The sequence below is a fragment of the Pseudophryne corroboree genome, chromosome 8 (genome assembly GCF_028390025.1).
Source record: "Pseudophryne corroboree isolate aPseCor3 chromosome 8, aPseCor3.hap2, whole genome shotgun sequence".
Classification (NCBI taxonomy): Eukaryota; Metazoa; Chordata; class Amphibia; order Anura; family Myobatrachidae; genus Pseudophryne; species Pseudophryne corroboree.
The window spans coordinates 35,524,368-35,545,946 of record NC_086451.1 but is presented as its reverse complement, the minus strand read 5'-3'; the positions used below and the strand labels follow the sequence as shown (position 1 = coordinate 35,545,946).

The 21,579-nt window shown below is 45.8% G+C and overlaps 1 protein-coding gene across 1 annotated transcript; it reads left to right on the top strand.

Moving 5' to 3' along the window:
* Positions 1-10,395: 10,395 nt before the first annotated feature.
* LOC134948330 (POU domain, class 5, transcription factor 1.1-like) lies at positions 10,396-16,680 on the top strand. Its single transcript, XM_063936252.1, has 5 exons — positions 10,396-11,278; positions 12,582-12,693; positions 13,409-13,539; positions 13,966-14,130; positions 14,965-16,680. Exons 1-5 carry the CDS (start codon positions 10,658-10,660, stop codon positions 15,223-15,225), a joined length of 1,290 nt encoding a protein of 429 aa, XP_063792322.1. The 5' UTR covers positions 10,396-10,657; the 3' UTR covers positions 15,226-16,680.
* Positions 16,681-21,579: the final 4,899 nt, after the last annotated feature.

The following is a 21,579-nucleotide window of genomic DNA, read 5'->3' as shown; positions in this document are numbered from 1 at the left end:
GAGAAGTGAGCCAGTGGAGAAGTTACCCATGGCAACCAATCAGCATTGACGTAACATCTATAATTTGCATACTATAAACATATACATAGCAGCTGATTGGTTGCCATGGGCAGCTTCTCCACTGGCTCACTTCTCCATTTTTATCACTGCTTAGTACATGTACCCCTTTATCTCCAACGACTTTATCTCCATCCAAGGCTTAGTAAATAGACCCCTAAATTTCACATCCACTCGCTTCTCCAGAGAGCCCTAATCATGTTCAGAAAGTGTATTGAGAGTACACCTGTTGCATTGGATAGCAATAAGTACAGGGAGATTGTATTTATTCATATTATAATAATAGTTCTAGGAACGGCGGAAATAACACAAACATTTGATATTTTATGGAACAACCAGCGCACAGAAACAATTTACTGTTAACAACAGCGTCTAGCCAAATTCTGAGGCCCATTATTCAATGTCACGTGTGGCTGCGCACATTGCGGTAGAATACGGTACCCAGACACTGGCAATTTTCCTCTATGTAGTCTGACAGAAAATTGGTGATGATGTAGGTCGCAGAGAGACGGCGCTGCTACCATCCCAACGGCTGTCAGACAGCAGATATCGCCCTCAATTAAATACAACTTCTGAGGTGTTCCTATGGGTTACAGTTCATTTTTAGAGGTGGCCATTTTGTGGGCATAACCAATGATTCGCTGCCTACTTGTGAACGTTGTTTCCTTCTACAAAATGGCCGCCCGCAGAATGTGTGACTGAAAGATGTACATTTATTTGCTAATTGCCCAATCGGCCCTATATTGCTTTTCAGTGTCAGCCACATACACAAAGGATTTATGGGTTTATTCTGTAACATCTTATACTACAGCTTGTAATGGTGCTCTTGTAGGTAAAGAGAATAACACAAGATTTCCTGTCACCGGTCAACGGCTTAGCTTAACCCTACAATTCCCATCTCTTCCCCAGCATATATTATATCTATGTTTGTTTCTTTTTCCCTGCTTTTTTTGGTAGTGTAAGGAGAGATATGAAGTGGAGAGATATAAAGCACCAACCAATCAGCATCTAACTGTCATTTTTCAAACACAGTCTGCAACATGGCAGTGATGAGCTGATTGGTTGTTACTTTCTCCACTCTCTCCAAGCTTTGATACATCTCCCCTTAAATTATTTAACTTAAAGTCGGTAGTATTTCCTTTGTCGTTTTTTATATGTAATCTGCCTGCTCGCCCAGCTGCTATGTCTCCAAGAGATTCTAATTTATGTCCCTGAGTCACTTTATTTCTTGTTGCACTAAAGTGTTCATTTCCACTCCTCCATTATTCCCTGGCAAGAAAACGTGCCGCAGTGACGCCTCATCGGGCCACCTGGAAAAGGGAGGGGTTCAGTGCTGCATTGTTGACACTTTTAAACAGTGTTGGATACATTGGGAAATTTATGGAAATGGGCGCACAGGTACCTGCAAAAAAAGGGCCACAAACCAGGGATGGACAGCTCTTCGGCGGACCCCTTAGCTCATTTTATGTAGGGACCCAGCCATGACACTCTGGCCTAATTCAAGGTTGATTGCAAAACAACATTTTCCTCTAATGGGCAAAACCATGTGCAGTGCAAGTGGGGCAGATGTAACATGTGCAGAGAGAGTTAGATTTGGGTGGGTTGTGTTAAAACTGAAATCTAAATTGCAGTGTAAAAAAAAGCAGCCAGTATTTACCCTGCACAGAAACAATAACCCACCCAAATCTAACTCTCTCTGCACATGTTACATCTGCCCCACCTGTACTGCACATGGCTTTGCCCATTAGAGGAAAATGTTGTATTTGCAATCAACCTTGAATTAGGCCCTCTAGCCTTTTCTGCACAGGTGAGGTGCGACCTGGGCCAGTCTGTGCCCCCCAATCCCGCCTCCCCCACTCCACCTCCCCGCGCTGCATCTGCAAACCTGTGCGCCGGCTTTCGTAAATGTCCTCTTGCCTCTTCAGTGGTCATATACTAAGCCCCTTAGAAGAGGTCATATTCCGCTCATTCCTGCCAATATGCATATTGAATGTTAATAGTGATACATTTTAATGAGAAAATCACTTTAAAACCACATAAGATTTAGCAAAATCTGTACTCAAGCTCTGCTTGGAATTGCTTTGGGTCACTAAAAGGCATCACTACCTACGACCAGTTTGTTCCCGGTTAATATAGCAACAGATGCTTTTTCTGTTCTTTTTTTTTTTTAGGTGCGTTCTTTTTATCAAATTTTTTTAGGATCCTGTGTACCCAAAATGAAATACCCTCCTTTGTCCATACAGGGACGTGTGCAGCCTGGCATTAGATACCTGCATCCTGTTCACGTAAAATGGCCATGTATGATTTTACTGCTAGAGACGATCCTCTGCTGTCCACGCCCACGTCATTGTCGTATTTTGGGGTGTTTTGTGTTATCAGCCCATGCTCCAGTTGGTTAACCATTTCTGATAAAACGTATATATTGAATATTGTGTGTTTCTGGGGATCGGGAAGGGAGGGAGGGAAAGGGGGGAGGGGGGTAAGGGTAGGGGCACTAAGAAGTTGACAATTGGGGGGAGGGGCAATAGGGTTTTTGTAAAAGTTTACATACCCTGAATTAAAAGGAAAAAAAAAACAATGCCTCCCAGTGTCACCTGTTATTTTTTTATGTCACTGAATTACATTTTATATCAGCTGTGTAGTCTTACAACCCCCGGGGTGAGCACCTGGCAGATCGGTGATTTATCTGTGTACCCCGGAGGGAGATGAGGGCGTACCGTCAGACACAGCATTTTATACACTGAAATAAAACTGTATGAACACTATGTTTGTCTTGGATTTTTTGTTTGCTCGGAATGTGCCTGATTTTAAAGAGAGACAAAGGGGTATATTTACTAAAGGCCGATTTTTATCAACCTAAATCGATGTTGTGTTCCAGGGTCTAAAACACACATTTACTAAAAGTCTGATTTTTATATATTGTTTTTTCAAATGTCAGTGATTGTTTGTTTTTGCCCCTGAAACGCGACGTCGATTTTGTTTGAATGTGATCGATTTGAAATCAATGGAAATTTACCTTTGTACAGGGGTGTAGATCATTGGGTCGGCCATGATTAGATTGACCCCTTATGGCCGACGTACAAGAAGTTGACAGGTTCAGTAGGTTGCCATGTAAAAGGTAGACACCTGAAAAGTTTGACACGGTCAAAATATCGACATGGAAATGGTCGACATGCTTTTTGTTGTTTTTTTTGTGCCATTTATCATTTTAAAGTACATGCGACCCCAATTAATGTTCCGTGTCCACTCGCGCGGCTTGCTTCACTCACTACACTTCAGCAAGATGCCTCGCTACGTTTTGTTTGGCGCTGGTTACTATTTCCAATCATAGTCCACATGGGGGGTAAACGATGAAAAAGTTAAAATTCAACAACATAATTGTGTCAACCATTTGAACATGTTGAACTTTTGTACCTGTCAATGTAATGCATGTCGACCTATATACTGTCGACTTATAATCCGGAACCCTAAGTAAATATACCCGAAAGATGAGTACAGATTGCACTGCGGCACGTCCTCTGTACTATTGGGGTGATGGAAACACCCAGCTGGTCTTAAGTAGCGCTGACATATCTGAGGTCCACTATGGGCCTGTTACACAAGTGGGAACACTAGTTTTCAGGTTGGGGCTAGATGCATCATCGCTTGGAAAGTTATAAAACGGAGAGTGAAAAACTACCAGCCAATCAGCTCCTAACTGACATTTTTCAAACACAGCATGTGACATGGCAGTTAGGAGCTGATTGGCTGGCGCTTTTTCACTCTCCATTTTATCACTTTCCAAGCGATGATGCATCTGGCCCTGGGTACGGGGTTCCGAACATGGTTTGTCCAGGTGCAAAGTTATTAGCGTTGCTCACAAGTCAGGATCAGACCCTCTGTGGTCAGTGTATGCACCTATCTAGTGCCGGGTAGGTCCCTACTTTGCCCCCAGAACCAAACATTAAGCTCCTAGAAACATTCTTTAGAGAATCCTTAGGCTGGGTACACACTATGTGACAGTTGGAACCAGCCTGTTCATTCTCCTCTAACCTCATTATCAAGGACTTTATGCCCACTGGATGTGTTCTCTTTTGCACACCATTCTCTGTAAACTCTAGAGATTGTAGTGTGTGAAAATCCCAGGAGACCAGCAGTTTCTGAGATGCTCAAATGGGATCAGTACGAAATCCCGCTGGACGGGATCACGGCGGTCGAAATACCGACACCGGAATCCCGACCAGCAGAATCTTGACAGGGGTGGCGAGCAGAACGCAGCCCCTTGCGGGCTTGCTGCGCTCGCCACGCTGTGGGCGCGGTGCCTCGCTACGCTCGACACACTATTTTATTCTCCATCTATGGGTGTCGTGGACACCCACGGAGGGAGACTATGTCGAGATTGTGCCAGTCAGGATTCCGGTGTCGGTATTTCGACCGCCGGGATTCCGTCCGGCAGGATCTTGACCGCATCCCGCTCAAACCACCCCTGTTGGTGCCAACTTTCATTCTACAATCATAGATGAAATTTGAACAACAACTTAATTTCTTGACCAGACACAAGAGATGATAGATAGATAGATAGATAGATAGATAGATAGATAGATAGATAGATAGATAGATAGATAGATAGATAGATAGATAGATAGATAGATTTAGATTTTAGACTTTTAAACAAATTGGTTGATTTGCAACACATTATTGATTAGCTCTGATTATTAGCCGTAATGCCAGCAATGTTAGTGAGTATGCTATTCAAGGCATGAAGAGAAGGATTCAGGGACTATTTTTATTTTATTTTTTTCCTTTGTAAAAACTGAAAAAGAAACTGATCTGACCTGAAATTTTGAATTCCAAAGATAAAAAAGGGCATTTGCAGTTCAAAAAGCAAACATTTGCATACATCTAAAGGACACACCTTTTTTTATTTTGGAAAGTCGGCTTCTCTTTCACTTTCTACAGAGAAACAATATAAATTTGAAATTCAATTTAGGTTTATCCTAGTGGGTATGGGTCGTTGGGTCGACCCAACTTAGGTCGACAGTCATTAGGTCGACCACTGAAGGAAACTAATGACCACTGAAGGTCGACACTGGGCAAAATGTATCACTCCAGAATTCCTTGATTGTCTTGAGATTTCATTGTGCCCTAATTTTTTATTTTTGTTCTCAAACAACGCTCTCCTCTGCTTTCTCTGGTTCATGTTCAGTGTGGTGCAGACTATGATACCAAACAACAGAGTAACTACTTTTCTCTGTTTAAATATGCTGAACGATTAATTAGAAGACATGTGTGATTCTAATTCAAGAAAGCAATTAGTTTTAAATATCTCTATAATCCAATTATTTATTTTCTTTTCTCAAGCCGGGTACACACTAGGCAATTAACCGAACAGTATATCGTTCTGCCGATCATGCGCTCCCACGAGTCGTTCCCTGGGTTGTCCTGTCGGGAGTGCTGCATGCCCAATGGGACAACCCAGGGAATGACGGCATGCATTATAAATGCAGTTGGCAACAATACATTGCACTGTCATCCACTCCATTGTGCAGTGTGTACAGATGGCGCGATGTATCACGTCGCATCATGCCATTGCTGGTTACACACATCATTTAGTGTGTACCCAGCATAACGGTTGCCAACAAATCTCTCCAGGCTTTTTAAGAATAGATTTGGATAATAAGCAATTATTGAACTGTTTTCTGCTTTGTTCTATGACACAGCAAAGGAATAAAGGCTTTTAATTTCAGCACTCTTTAGTAGGAATGAAGATGTAAGGGTAGCGACAAAATTTGGCCAACCCCTTCCCCACCTCCAAACGGCCGTAGTCTCAGTCATACGCAAGTGCTCACAATAGACATTAATATACCTGTACAGAGAGGGGCTGATATAGAGTTAGGGGAATATTTCGCCAGGGTGCAAACCATAGTTGCCTACCCTCCCTCATTCTGCAGGAGACTCCCTGAAATAGTAGCAATCTCCCTCACTCCCTGAATAGTCCCTTAATCTCCCTGAAAACAATAATAATAAATCATAGATACATACATTTAAATAGTATCATCAGTGCCATTTCCCTGTATTGGATATAAGGCACAGTGATCCCTATGGCTACATGCATTTTAAAGGTTTCTTGTGGCCACTTACAGTGTATGGAACTTCTTGTAAAACACAATACACAAAAAAATCCTGCAAAATATCAGTGTCAATTCTTCAACAAATAGATATTACTAACTTTGGGGCTCATTTACATTTGGACGTAAGTCATCTTCATGACACGCCTCCCACATGTAGCAGTATGCGTCCGCGCTATGTGTTACTTTCACAATCTCCTTGAAATGCTTTTTCAAAAGTAGGCAAGTATGGTGCAAACTTTGTGGCTGACCAAACCAAGTGACATTACAAGGGGTGCAAACATAAGTATGGTTCATATCAACAACCCCCCCCCCCCCCCAGCTACCTGGAGCTACTGTAATGCAGCACAGGATCTGTGCTCCGGGCAGATACTGTGTTGCAGGTGAATGCACCGTTCTGTCCTTATAAAGGCTGCTGGACCTACATGTGCCTTTATTATGCTAATACCCTGTCTCTGGCACTTCCAAGAAGTAGCACTCCTGGAATGTTTTGTCTCTGATATGTTAATGTTACCAGGAATCCCATTGTTAGCATAGTATCATAGGGGACATGCGGGGGAGAGCAAAGCTCATGAGGCACAGACCCTTCTCCTGTGCCCACCATGTTGTTCCTACCATTAGTCCTAGAGGTCTGAGTATATGGGGGGTAATCCAAGTTGATCGCAGCAGGAATTTAGTTTGCAATTGGGCAAAACCATGTGCACTGCAGGGGAGGCAGATTTAACATGTGCAGAGAGAGTTAGATTTGGGTGGGGTGTGTTCAATCTGCAATCTAATTTGCAGTGTAAAAATAAAGCAGCCAGTATTTACCCTGCACAGAAATAAAATAACCCACCCAAATCTAACTCTCTCTGCACATGTTAAATCTGCTTCCCCTGCAGTGCACATGGTTTTGCCCAATTGCTAACTAAATTCCTGCTGCGATCAACTTGGAATTACCCCCATGGTTTGCACATAATGCAGCTTGTGTGTATTAATTGACTCAGCCCCTACTGTACTGTACAGTAGGTAGTGCATTATAGTAAATATAATTAACAGTAGGGAGAGCATTATAATATAACTAGGTGATTCATCGCGCCATACGGGCGCTCTTCACACTGCCTCTTTAACCCGTGCAAGCCTTTGGGACGTGCAATATTTTTATTATATGGAATATTACCTCCAATCATAAGTTTGTGAGTGGTTAAATATTGCATGGACAAAGGGCGTGCGATGGTTAAGGGGCCGTAGCCCCTTGCGATGGCGTGAACATCGCACGCAGGGCCTGGTGAATCACCTAGTAGGTGCTATGGTTGGGGGTGCGGATGGGGGAGGGGACCTGGGGGTGCCGCGGGTGGGGGAGGGGCAGGTGCGGGGGTACTGCGGGTGAAGGAGGGGGCCTCTAGGTGCTGTCCGTGGGAGGGGGGCGGGTGTGGGGGCACCGTGGGTGAGGGAGGGGGCGGGGGTACCGCGGGGGGAGGGGGGGGAGGGGCGGGTGCATCAACTACTCACCAGAAAGTAAAAGGATCATGGCCTGCATCCTATATATTTGGGCAGATCTGTGACTCTATGACTCTGACTCCGCCCAGCATTGTGACTCCGCCCAGCATTAGGAAATGAGTCACAGATCTGGGCTAATATATAGGAGATTAACAGTAGGGAGAGCATTATAATAAATATTATTAACAGTAAGGAGAGCATTATACTAAATATAATGAACAGTAGGGAGTGCATTATAATAAATATAATTAACAGTAGGGAGTGCATTATAATAAATATAATGAACAGTAGGGAGTGCATTATAATAAATATAACGAACAGTAGGGAGAGCATTATAATAAATATATTGAACAGTAGGGAGTGTATTATGACACATTGATGTCTAGAGAATAATAACAGAGTAATACAGAGAAATTGCACTTTTCAATGGTGTCCAGTACACTTATACCATCCCATCAGTCTGTTATCATGATTGGAAGATGACAATATCTACCAACCAATAGTAGAGGGGATATTATTATTATTTGTTTATCAATAACTATGTAGCATCAGGGCGATTTACAATTGGCTACAAACACAGTAATAAAATGAGACTGGGTAATAACAAACTGAGAGACCATGAGCTTGCAATCTATTATCAGACATCATGCCTGCTTTGGGCACACCACTTGTGGCAGTTTCTGGCATAATGACACACATGTTACTAAAGAGCAGGATCAGGTGGGAGATGCAATGGATGTAGCTCGGTGAATTGTGTCACCCCGCTCTAGCCCACCGCTGCCCGCTGCAGGTGGGGAAACGCCACCAACAGAGGCTTGGGGGGTAGTGCAACATTAGAGAGCTTCAAGCAATGTTTTCCCTTTTAATAATAATAGTAATAATAATAATTTTATTTATATAGAGCTCTTTCACCAATAGTGGCATTTCCTATGTTTAACCACATGTAAGCCAAATTGGTGGAAACGTGTACCCTCGTGGGCTCGTTTTGCATGCCGCGTCGCCGTCTCCAGGGTTGTGTATATTCACCGTGCAAGTGTGCGATCCCATGTGTACGCCAAGCTGCTAAAATCCACTTTGTGCAGTGTGTGCGCAGTCCAGGGCTTACCCCTACAGTGCGATCACAACAGGCTGATAGGTCCGGAGCTGACGTCACACACCCGCCCTGAAAACGCTTGGGAACGCCTGCATTTTTTCCGGACACTCACGGTAAACGGTCAGTTACCACCCACAAACGGCTTCCTCCTGTCAATCACCTTTGCGAATGCCCGTGCGATGGGAATTTTTTGCACCATCCCGTCGCTAACCGTCGATGCCCGTTGTTGCTGTCCGACCCGCCTGCGCATCGCGGTGCATACGCAGGCGCAGTTAGTACCTGATCGCCCGCTGAGCAAAAACGCACAGCAGCGATCACATCTGAATTATAGGCCCTACACACATGCCGACATCAGCCAAAGATATGAACGATCTCGTTCATAAATGAACGAGAACTCGTTCATATCTTTGAGTGTGGAGGCTCCAGCGATGAACGATGCGCGGCCCCGCGCTCGTTCATCGCTGGTCCCCCGTCGGCTGTGCATGCAGGCCAATATGGACGATCTCGTCCATATTTGCCTGCACTTCAATGCAGCCGCGTGACGGGGGGAGTGAAGAAACTTCACTCCCCCCGTCACTGCCCCCCAGCCGCCGGGTCGACCGTCGGCCGTATCCGCCGTCGGGCAGCTCGGCGGCAGATCGGCCAATGTGTAGGGCCCTTACCCCCAGAGTTCAATCTCTATATGGAACCACCTATGGGCCACACACTGGTCTACAATTATGACCCTATAATAGAAGGCCTCGTTGTCATTTCTGTAGAAGTAACTGAAAGCTCTTATTTTGACACCTTTTTGCAGCCAGGAGAATGTTTAATAAATAGGAACGGGACTTTTTTAATTGCAAACAGAAATATTAATTAAAGATAGATAGATAGATAGATAGATAGATAGATAGATAGATAGATAGATAGATAGATAGAAAAAAAAAGTCTTGTTGTGTTCCATTAGAGCAGAGGTTCTCAAACTCGGTCCTCGGGAGCCCACACAGTGCATGTTTTGCAGGTAACCCAGCAGGTGCACAGGTGTATTAATTACTCACTGACACATTTTAAAAGGTCCACAGGTGGAGCTAATTCTTTCACTTGCGATTCTGTGAGGAGACCTGCAAAACATGCACTGTGTGGGCCCCCGAGGACCGAGTTTGAGAACCTCTGCATTAGAGGGTTAGGACCATCACACACCCCTATGAATGTCAGTGGCAGCTGGCTAATGATGACTTTATTGTGCCTAATGGCTGAGAAATAGATTGCAGCAATCTGGGGAAGAGCCAGAGCTTTTGGCCAATCACTGTGTAAAAGGAGAGGCCTGCTGTGCATTTAATATGGAGATACCTGAAAGACTGATGATTATGTATGTGCATATGGACCTCACGTGTGTGGTCATTAAGGGTTAATTAATGCTCCCCCCCCCCCATCCCCAAGCGAAGGTTAACCCCTCACTGCCCACAGAGAAAAAAACAAAACAAACCCTCTTGCTGCCCTTTAATAACCTCACATCTCTCAGGTCATTGAATACAATGTAATACATGAATGAGATGAAGTTCATTCGTTTCAATTATTTGTTACAAAAAAGGAGCCAATGGCTAATGTGAACAATTAACATAACAATCAAGGGAGGCGGGGCTTGCAACCCCCCTGCTCAGTGTAAATAGCCCCCTTAATGTCTTCATCTGGGAAGTGGAGTCTCCTACTACAAGTGATGGGCAGAGAAGAGAGGGCTCAGGTAATGGGACACCAAAGAGTTTAGCTCCAGACTTTCACTGGTGATCATCTCCTGGAAGGGGGTGGAAGTTTGGTAACTCCTCTCCACCAGATATTTTAATTGAGGCAGTTGGAGACCCCACCTAGATTTAATCAGAGAGGACTTGGAGTGGGCTGTGCAGAGTGCAGAAGACAAGAGGACTTGGCCAGGACTTCTAGGGCCATGTATGGTCAGCAAGCCTACCCTCCCTTCACCCTGACCCCTGGGCTGATGCAGGAAGGTTTTGGGGGTTACCCCCACCCCTCTCAGGCTTACTTCTTCTCTGCAATGAAACAGAACCATGTGGACTTGGGGGTCCAGGCCTTAGGAGAGCACCCTTCCCACCAGGTCATGTCCTGGAACAACGTTCCCCAGATGGAGCCCAGCCACCCAATGAACTTTGGCTCCCCGCACCAGGTAAGGGGGGAGTCCCCGGGGCTCTTGGAGAAGAGGAAGATAAAGGAGGAAAGCCCAGAGACTGAGGGTAAGGGAGAGGAGGAATGCCCCCCTGCCCCTCCTAACACCCACTATTACCCCCACTGCTGGAGTAACCCCTGGCTGGGGAGCCCCAGCACCCAGAGATCGACCCCGGAATCCAACGTGTACGGGACTCCTGCAGCCGGCCAAAGCCCCAACAGCCCGGCGGAGACGACCACCTACAGCCTGGAGAGCAGCCGGTGCAACAGCGCCCCCACTAAGAAGGCGGCCAAGAAGAGTAGTGAAGCAGCCGTGAACCTGACCGCGGCCAGCAGCCCGGGGGACATGGAGGAACCGCTGCTCCTCCATGATGGGGAGGATGTGCCGGTAAGTGACCCCCTGCTATTGCTGATTTCATATGAGTGGTATAAGCTGATCCCCCTGCCCCTACTGCTGCCCTGGCTGATCCCTGGCCCCTTCTGCTGCCGCACTTCCCAGCAAGTTCAGGCAAAAGTCCATCATCCTTGTATGTATTACTAATGTGATACTTTGTATTGGACGATGGGGCTTTAAAACCTTTGGTATCCAGAGGTTCCCCAGATGCTGCTAATTCAGGAGCTAAGAAAAATATCCTAATTGCTTAGGAGACCTGCTGGGAGTCCGCTGGTTAGTGCAACTCTGCAGCATTGTATTGCACCAAATTTAGGTTTTGATTGCTTTCATTTCTTGATCTAGTTTGTATAAATCATCTCTCCCCTACCTACACCTAAAACTAGTTTCTATTTCCTAAAATAGCATGACTGTATTCGGTCTAGGTTACCATTGTTCTTAGGAGAAGTGAAATCTATTTGGCATCTCCTAAGGGGCTTGGTGAGATCAGGTGGTGCATGGGATTTGCTCTATTGTAGACAATGGTCTTGTATTTGCTAAGCAGTGGGTTTGCCAGGTTTTAGAAATCAATGGGATGTAAGGTGGATTGGTGGAGAGTGCACGGTCAATACCTTTGTACTGTGTATTTGGCCTTTTGTAACTGAACCTGCTGCAGATATCCCCCCACCCAGTTTCCAAACCCTGAACCCTGCCCTAAAACATAGCAGTTAATAGATCAGCATGGACACCTAAGTTCCCTGCAGAATGCTAGGTATTTCATAATATGTAGGGGGGACCACCACAGTGCAGAGCAGGATGGGGGTCCTCACCATAGTGCCAACCAGCTATAGGCCAGTCAGCATTGGGGCGGTTAATAACTGAGGGATTTTTAATTTTATTTGCTAGTGTACTGCAAGCCCTGTCATGACAAATGTTAGTGTCTGCCTGTGCATGCACCTAGAGAACTATAAGTGCCAGCATGCACTGGCATCTAGAACCTGCTGGTACCTGGTTAAAAAGAAACTCCTAACTTGCCTTGAATGGGAAAAGTCCTGATCAATAAACTGCATATAGGCTACAGCTCTTGGCACATACAAACTCCTCACCTCTCTGTCTTCTGCAAACCATAAGAAGTATGGGGCTTGGAATCAGCACTGTTTCATGGGAGGTTTTAGATCCAAACACCTGTCAGGACAGAATATGCCTCATGACTCCACCCATAGCTGTGACTGCAGTCAGGAGGGGCGATCTGGCCTTGTCCCAGTTAAGGGATGGATGAGACACTGTTGTGCCAGTGGTCTTATGCTGTCTGTTCTTGTAGGACGTGCCGACGCAGGACGACATGGAGCAGTTTGCTAAGGAAATGAAGCGGAGGCGAGTGTCCATGGGCTTCACACAAGCTGATGTTGGATACGCGCTGGGCGTCCTGTATGGTAAGAGGCTGAGTAGTCACAAGCCGTGTCTGACTGGAGCATGAAGGGCCCACTGGTCTGAGCCCCTAGAGAGAGATCGATATATACACACACACACTGCTAGTGGATGCATGATAATGTACCGTTAATAACGGCAATGCACTGTAGAGAATACACAATAGTCCTGTGCAGTAAAAGATTATGTATAATGTACAATTCAAATGCACAGTCTGGAACCTAATCCCTGGTGGAGGGGGTGGCCCACCGTGTTTCCCCCCCTGTACCTCTATGGGCCAGGCCAGCCCTGCTTGCAAGTGTGCTCCAGCTGGGAGAGAGCAATAATTTGTACTTGGTGTCTCCAGTGTCTGAACAACATTATTACAATTTCATGCCCCCCTCCCCTCCCCTCCCCTCCCCTCCCCTCGTACAACTCGCACCGGTGCACCCTCACACCTCCCCTACTCCCCACTTCCTCCCCGACGTGCACCCTCACACCTCCCCTACTCCTCCCCTCCCCGCCTTCCTAACTCACACTGGTGCACCCTCACACCTCCCATACTCCCGCCTGTACGTCTGAATAAGGTCCTGTGTTAGAGTTCCTTAAGAGGAGTCCTACTAGGCATGTTGACCACCAGTCCTACTAGGCATGTTGCCCACCATGTTGATCATGATACATTCACAGTGTATACCAGCCCATGGACCTGTAATCATCATATGACTGTCTTCTGTACTGTAGGACAGATGTTCAGCCAGACAACCATCTGCAGGTTTGAGTCCCTCCAGCTGAGCTTCAAGAACATGTGTCAACTGAAACCTCTTCTGCATCGCTGGTTAGACGAAGCAGAGAACAATGATAACCTTCAAGAGGTAAGAATTGGGGTGGACCTCTTGCGTATGTATGAAAGCGTACTGCTGATCAGGTCTCCTCTGGTCAGGTAGTCTGAGACACATTCACACTGCTGCCCTATAGTCTTGGTCAGTGTTTTCCAACTCGGGTCCTCAGGGGGGGTGGAGGCCTTAACAGTAAAGGTTTTCCAGATCTCCTAGTTGGTGCACAGGTGTGTTCATTAGCTGCTGACCTTTTAAAAGCTGCACTGGAGGAGCTAACTATTTTAGTTGTGATAATTAAATCTGTAAAACATGAACTGATGGGTCCCTGGGGACTGGCGTTGGGAAACACTGAGCAGGGACTGACCATGCATTGAGGGGAGACATCATATTAAACCACATTCTCAAGTTGAGTACATCGAGGGGAGGCACCAAGCTCACTATCTGTTCTGTTTATGGCTTTAGATGATCAATCGGCAACAGACTTGGTTTCAGACCACCAAGCGGAAACGGAGGACAAGCATTGAAAACCTAGCCAAAGACAGCCTGGAGGTCTACTTCATGAGGAACACCAAGCCTAACACTCAGGAACTGGCTCAAATCGCTCAGGACCTCAACATGGAGAAAGATGTAAGTGTCTAATGCCTAATGTGCCACCTGATGCCAAGTATATGGGGAAGATTTACTGAAGCTTCTAACACTGACAAGTGGTGGTGCTTATAGCAACCAATCATAGTCTGTGTTTTAGAGCTCTAGGGAATCTACCCTGATGTTTGACAATGTTAAGGCTTTACTGCCTCCTGCGTGAAAACTGGTTGGTGGTTTGCATCACATTTGGTCCTGCGCACTTGTTTCTGGTCAAACTGAAATGCTGCATACATTAATGGCCATAGCGGTGGAGGGTGTGGATGAGTCTACAGTGTCTAGGATGACGGTGGGAACGGTCGACACAAGTGGATTGGTGTGGTGTTTTTTTTTTTTTTTTCCATGTCATGTGACCACCTTCATTACACACGGCATATACCCTTGTGGGCTCTCTTTGCTAGACATGGTTTGGGCACAGATGATTATTCCTGATAGCAAATGTTATGAAAACCCAAAGAACATGCTGACCATTTGAACCTGTTGCCCATATTGACCAACCAATACAGTGTTGACCTCTCATCCGGATACCGATGGTGGATTATTGGTAAAGTGTTGCAACTGCCATGTCGAAGTATGTTGCTAGTCCTGATGAAGAGTAAATGGTAGCGATGGCTTATGGTTTGAGAAGACTAGTTCTCACTAGTGAGAAATAAATGGACTGCGGTAATTCACATTAACTGAACGTATCCCTTTGGTAAATTGCAAGGTTAATTAAAGGTATATGCATTTACCGCATGATTGAAATAGGTTTTCCAGATCTCTGCATGAGCAAATATGGAATATAATACCTTGGTTAACTCTTGTTCACTTTAATTCTAGGTGGTCCGCGTCTGGTTCTGCAACCGGCGTCAGAAAGGGAAAAGGCACGTCATTGACAAAGAATATAAAGGCTACGAAATGCCACACACAATCCACCCTCACATGGGAGTCTTCTCGCTGCCACAGGAGATGATGCCCCAGGGTTACATGTCTGCCCCTCTGGGACCTGCACCTACCATCTACCCTCCTGCCTTTAACCACAAGAACATGTTCTCCCAGCAACTGCCAAACGAAATGCTGCTTGGGAACTCCATGTCTTAACTGCCCCGGGGAGGACTTCACTTTTGGAACAATTTTAAATGTCCTCATCCCTCACTGGAGCAAGTTTGACGTTCTGCTCATCTGGTGCTGGTTGGAAGATTGGTTGTTTTTATTTAATTTTAGATGAACATTATTATTTTTATTTTGGGGAAGGATATTTGTTTTCTGATGTACAAATGATTAAGCCAGGTCTCTCCCCTGCCTGGGTCAAGAGATGAGAGAAAACAGATCTGATTCCAGTACAGACGTGGATTCGTGGAACTCCTGCTATTTCAGATGTGATAAAATAGGTTTCCATTTTTAAACTTTTTTTTTTTCTTCTTTAAATTCCCCTTCACACCTCTGGCGGTTATGACAAAAGGACTCTGTTCCTGGAATAGCCTTCACTTCATACTGTGGAGGCATTATAGGTGATGCGTTATTTGTCAGGACTGCTTATTATGTTGACTCATCTCCTACAGTTGTCCTCCTACACCGCATCCCTCTGTTCTGGACTGGTTTTGGGTGAACTGCAAGCGGTCTCCTATAGACCTTGTCACAATCCACTTTACTTCTGATCGCACTATGGTAATAATCCTGTGTATTGTCTCTTGTGTAATTAAACTCCGCTCATCCTATCTCCAACAGTGCTGACTGATGCGGAGCCTTCCTCTGCTCGGTACTATAGCGGGAACGATTTGAGTGGATGCATTTCCTATGAATGTGTTTTTATATGAAGGCTGCTGTCGTCCGGTAATTGTGCCTATGTGAATAAAACTGCTTATCTCCTGGTCTAGGTTTTATAGTCCTAGCGGTAAGTAAACCCCCTAGTTGTAACCCATATCAGTGATCGTTGAATTATTTTAATTTTTTTATCTATTTATTTCTCCATCTTTGCTCATTATGTGCATAATGTAATATCCTGCAGAGACTTGGACAGTTGCTAGGTGGGCAGTCTGTTATTGAATTCAGTAGGTGTAAGCTGGATTCTTCTGCAATGGATTGGTCACTTGTTAGTGGTCCATCCAAGGTTCCTTCGCATATCCTGCACGGTTTCTACACCATAGGGTTGTTTGGCGCCTGATCTAGTCCAAAGGTAGCAGTATAGCCAATGGTAAATGGTGCTCTGGCCGGCTGTGTGTACGGTGCCCCCTAATTGGTGTGTATGGAGTGTTATCTTGTAACCCTTTGATTACTGGCAACTGTGCCCTCTCCTATTTGGTACTATCCCACTACAGTCGCTTTCAGCTAGCAATTCATTGCTGGGACAGCGTGGTGGTAACATAAGCTGTGGTGTTGCTGATCTTTGGATGGATCTGCCCAGCTTTCAGTGCTGCAATGGTTTAATGGTAAGAGAATGGCGGGTCGCAGGGTGAATGACGCCAGAGGCCTTATGTCTACTGTTACTCTGAGGCCAAAAGTATTGGTGTCAATTTGTCGAGATGATCAATGTTTTATTAAACAGCTTTTATGACACCTGTCTGTGTACGCATTTTATTTTGCCTCCGCCCACTCCTTCTTATAACACTACTAGCTGGAGTACCTGGCGTTGGCCGGGATTTTAAGAATGTCTGTTTCCAAAAATAAATGTAAATATTAAACACACAATATAAATAACATTGTAGATAGCGGAATAGCCATGCTTTGCTACGGGATGAGGATGGTACATTAGAATGATAGCTGTTCGTTAATTTACGTTGGTTGGAGATCCAGTATATAGGGATATCTTGCTTCCCTGATGCACTGTGTAGAGGCCAGACCCCCTTTTTTTTTTTTTTTTTTTTTTTTTTTTTTGTCGTCGCCCCCCCTCCAAGGGATCCTGCTCTTACAGCTACATAACTCTCTGTGGCTTCCTGCTGCCTCCATTCCCCTCCTCACATCATGTCACTGCCCCCGTCGCATGCAGCCCTGTCCTCACTGACACATCACTCATCTCCTGATATACTCTGTGCTGCTGGGGACCCTCCTCCCACTATATAACACTCAGTCTGTGGCTTCCTGCTGCCTCCATTCCCCTCCTCACATCATGTCGGTGCCCCTGTGATGATATCGATTTTATTTACAGTTTCTTATATAGCGCAGCACATTATGTATCTCCTGATATACTCTGTGCTGCTTGGGGGACCGTGCTACTTCCACTATATAACAGTCAGTGTGTGGGTTTGCTACCTGCATTCCCCTCCTCACATCAGGTCACTGGCCCTGTCACATGCAGCCCTGTCATCACTGACATATCAGCATGTCCTGATATACTCTGTGCTGCTGGCCCACCCCTAGGGGTGCTAGTGGTGTGTTACCTCCACAGTGTTTTCTCCCCAGAGTGTAAGTCCGATGTGTAGCAAGTTTGTTGTAAATTGCTCCAGGCATTTGGGAGTTATAATTTCTCCAGAAATACTCTGTACTGCTGTCCCATCGCTAGGGGTGTCTGACCCCCACAGAGTTTGTCCCAGAGTGTAAGTCAGATGTGTACCAAGTTTTGGTGTAAATTGCTCCAGCACTTCCACAGTTATGCTGTCTGCTGACATACTCTGCTGCTGTTCCACACCCTAGGAGTGCTAGGGGTGTCTTCTCCCCCCTACAGTGTTTGTTGCCAGATTGTAAGGCAGATGTGTACCAATTTTTTAGTACATTGATCCAGCAAATCCGGAGTTATGCTGACTCTTGATAAACTCTGCTGCCGTCCAAACCCCCCCCCCCCCCCCCCCCCCCCCCAGGGGTGCTAGGGATTTTCTTTTTTCTGAGTTGCCTCGGCCTTGTTTTGATACGCTTGTATGCTAAATGTAACAATCTTTGCTTGTAAACTGTGGATTTGTGTAGAAAGACGGACAGGGCAAATTTTCACTTTTATATAGTAGATTAGAACTGTCGCTAGTGTTACGGATTTCACCAGGTAGTCTTATATTACAAAGTACAGTGACGGCAATGCTGTCATCTCTGGTGTAACCACTAGGGGGCACTGTAATGCTGCAGTAAGATTATCTTGTACCACTATAGCTAACCCTGCCGTGATGTTCCTAAAGCTCACACTAGTATAGGGTCACACAGTGCTATAAGGAAGGTGATGTGAGGAGCAGTAGGGACTGAGTGCGAGACGCTGTTTCATAGTCTGGGGTAGAAATGACATCTCTTTAGCAAATGGCATTTGTAGAATAGGTGATGCATAAAGGAATAGAAGATATATCCTGAAAATAACCTTTGACACTTAAGAATAATGTGGCAGAGGAACATGCGCTTGTTTGCGTCAATTTGCACAATGCGTCCCCAGGAAAGGAGTGTGCAGAAATATGAATATGCATAGCTGTACATGTGGTGTTGTACACAGTTCTGTACAATTGAAGAGGAGTTCCCATCCCATGTATGCAGATTACTGGATTCGTCATCTGAATGTGCGCTGTACAGATCTGCACAAATGCCGCTGTTGGGAGGCATGTTTTGCGCCTGTTACAGGTATGTGCAAGTACATGGTGATTTGTCTGAAAATCGAATCGTATGTTGCTGGTGTCAAGGTGAACACCTCAACTGTGGGGTGTGACCAGGTTGGTGGGGGTGGGGTGGGTGGGGGGTGGGGGTTGTAGCTTATTCCTATTTTACTTACAGCTCTGCATCAATCCCTTGTGTCACCTGGTGAGGTAGAGCCTTTCCTGTCATACGTCAGAGTTCTGACCATGGAAACAGGAAAAATACAAAGCAGATACAAAGGAAAGTTTATTATTCTGATAATTTTTATTGTCAAAACTATGGAGTTTAAAGTCTGACAGGTCAGGGAGTACCCCCGCCTGTCTCTTCCGCACATCTCTGATCAAAACTCACCTAACTTCTAGCATTATATAGTGTTGCACCTGTGTCTAGTGCCCACGTGGCTATATAGTGTTGCACCTGTGGCTAGTGCCCACATATGGGATCTGGTTTGAAGATCGACACTGTCTAGGTTGACAGGTCAAAAGGTCGACATGAGTTCACTTTCTTTTTTTTTTTTTTTTTTTCTTTTTTTACTTTTTCAACCTGTGCCGAGCAAAGTGAGGCACCTTGCCCGAAGCATAGCAAGCCATGCAGGGGGGACACGGTGTACTAATTGGGGTTCCCGGTCACTCCTACAAAGAAAACTACACACACCCAAAAACCTCATGTCGACCTTTTGACTTGTTGTCCTAGCACATGTCGTCCTAGACACCCTGTCGGCCTAATGATCCACATACACCCTTGGGTGTAGATATATAGATAGTGTGTGTAAATCTGGCTCTGCTACTAGCCAGTGCCTCCTGAACAATTTTCCTCACGTCCCTGGTCACCTTATATTATAAACCATTAGTAAATCTGATATTACCAGTGTATAAATGCACTGGAAACTAATATGATCCTGTGACCTTTCATGGAATCCTGGAAAACAAATAGGTTAGGTTCAAACAGATAGTGAAGTCGGTGCAAACATAGTCAGGACTCTAATTGCCTGATCAAAAACTCTGATGTCATTTGGGGAATCGGGGAAATGCTGCATGTTAAAAATTACCGATTTGCCAATCCTGATCATTTTTTTGGTTGGGAACTCGTAAATTGTGAAAATCCAACATGTTGTTTTCGCCGCACCCTGGCGATGGGGGGATCGGGGGAATTACGGCCACCTGTCGCTGATGTATGGGCTCCAGTGAACTTACCCAACAGGCTAGGTTACTGGAGAATAAGTGCAGCCTCCCCATTAGTGATGGAGAAATGTCAATGGCCGTAATATTCCCTAGTATAAAGAGAGTTTGCAGATCATAGATTCCTGCAAGCTACATTATTACTGTGTAGATGATGTTCCTCAGTAGTATCAGGTGTACCTTACTGATAATCACTGAATTAGCCTTGGCTATTATCAGCTAATAGAGTAGTATATAAGAATACACTGTAGAAGTTATACATGTGGTGCACAGGTGCTTGGGGCAGTTATTCTGCAAGTCTTAGGTTCATTGAACCAGGTTAAAACAAGTTGCATAAGACCCAGCGATATCGTAGGCAGTGGTGTATCTAATGTGTGTGGTGCACACGGTCCCTGGGTCCAGAAGGGAGACACACCAAGCACACTGACTGCACCCATTTCTCCTATACTTACCTTTCTGGTGTCCGTGTGTGGGCCCCCTCCTCTCCTGAGTCCTGCAGCCGTGTCAAAGTCTGCAGTGCATGTGCAGGTCTGTGAAAAAAATGGCTTCCGCGCCGGTTTTTTGCAGACCTGTGCATGCGCTGTAGACTCAGACACTGTTCCAGAGTCTCTAGTGTTCACTCAGAGCGCTAACAGCACCGCTGCTGCCGGCTACGGGAGAGGAGGGGGCCCCCACACACCGGTCCCCTCCTCTGTACAGGTGCAGCCTAGTGCTTAAGGGTATCACTGGCTGTTGTAGTATGTCGGCTGTCAGAATGGTAAATACACCAGCGGATGGTAATACTATTTCCCTTTACTGCAGCAGCGGTGGTATAATGAACTTGCAGCACTCCTAGTCACTGCAGGGCTGACTGGCGGGAGAGGTGCATCCATTAACATGGAACACTTAGGAGGAAAGGCACGCAGACACGACACGGCACTGGAGGCAATATAGTAAAAGCAGGCTGGTGAGGATGTGTAACACAGTGCCTGTAGTACTTGTGGCAGCCTGTAGGTGGTGTAGGCACACTACCTGCTGTGTAATCCCAGGAACAGATAGTAGGTGCAGGTAGGATGTTGGCTAATACAGGTGACCTGGTGGTGGAAGGTGGTCTGAAGCGTATGCAGAGAATGCTGGCAGAGGTAGATGGCGACTGGTACATTGCAGCGCACAGAGGAAATCCAGAGAGAGACATAGGGAGAAGTATCAAACATTGGAGAGAGATAAAGTACTGGCTTGGGGAAGTGCGGTTCTGAGAGAGGGACAGGAAGCAGCAGCAGGATGCTGTTCCTGTCAGAGAACAGGAGAGTGTGTGGGTGACTAGAGAGAGAGCGAGGAAAAGGCAGAGAGTGCTGCTTCTGAGATGACTGTTGCAGCGTATGCACTCCGGAGGTTATTCAGGTGGTATCGCAATTTCCCCTTTACTGGCGCCAATCCCGTCCTGCGTGTGCGTGCCCGGCCTATGCTATTTGGTTGCATTTGCTGTGAACGCCTCTGCCTGTGCTCATGGGGTGGCATTGTGGGGACGGGTTAGCGCTGTTTTTGGGATAGCTGCAAAGGCATGGGCTTACCCACAGTGGCTGTGTCTGCAATTAAATTGCGGTCGCAGCTGCAGGGCGGGACTGTTGGCATGCTGAGTGACCTTGCCCTGCGATGGGCGGCCCCCAGCATGTGAAAGAAAGGATTGCAGAATCTGCAATCTAACCTGAATATCCCACTCAGTTTATAAATGATAGAAGTATTCATTCTCAGGGCAAAT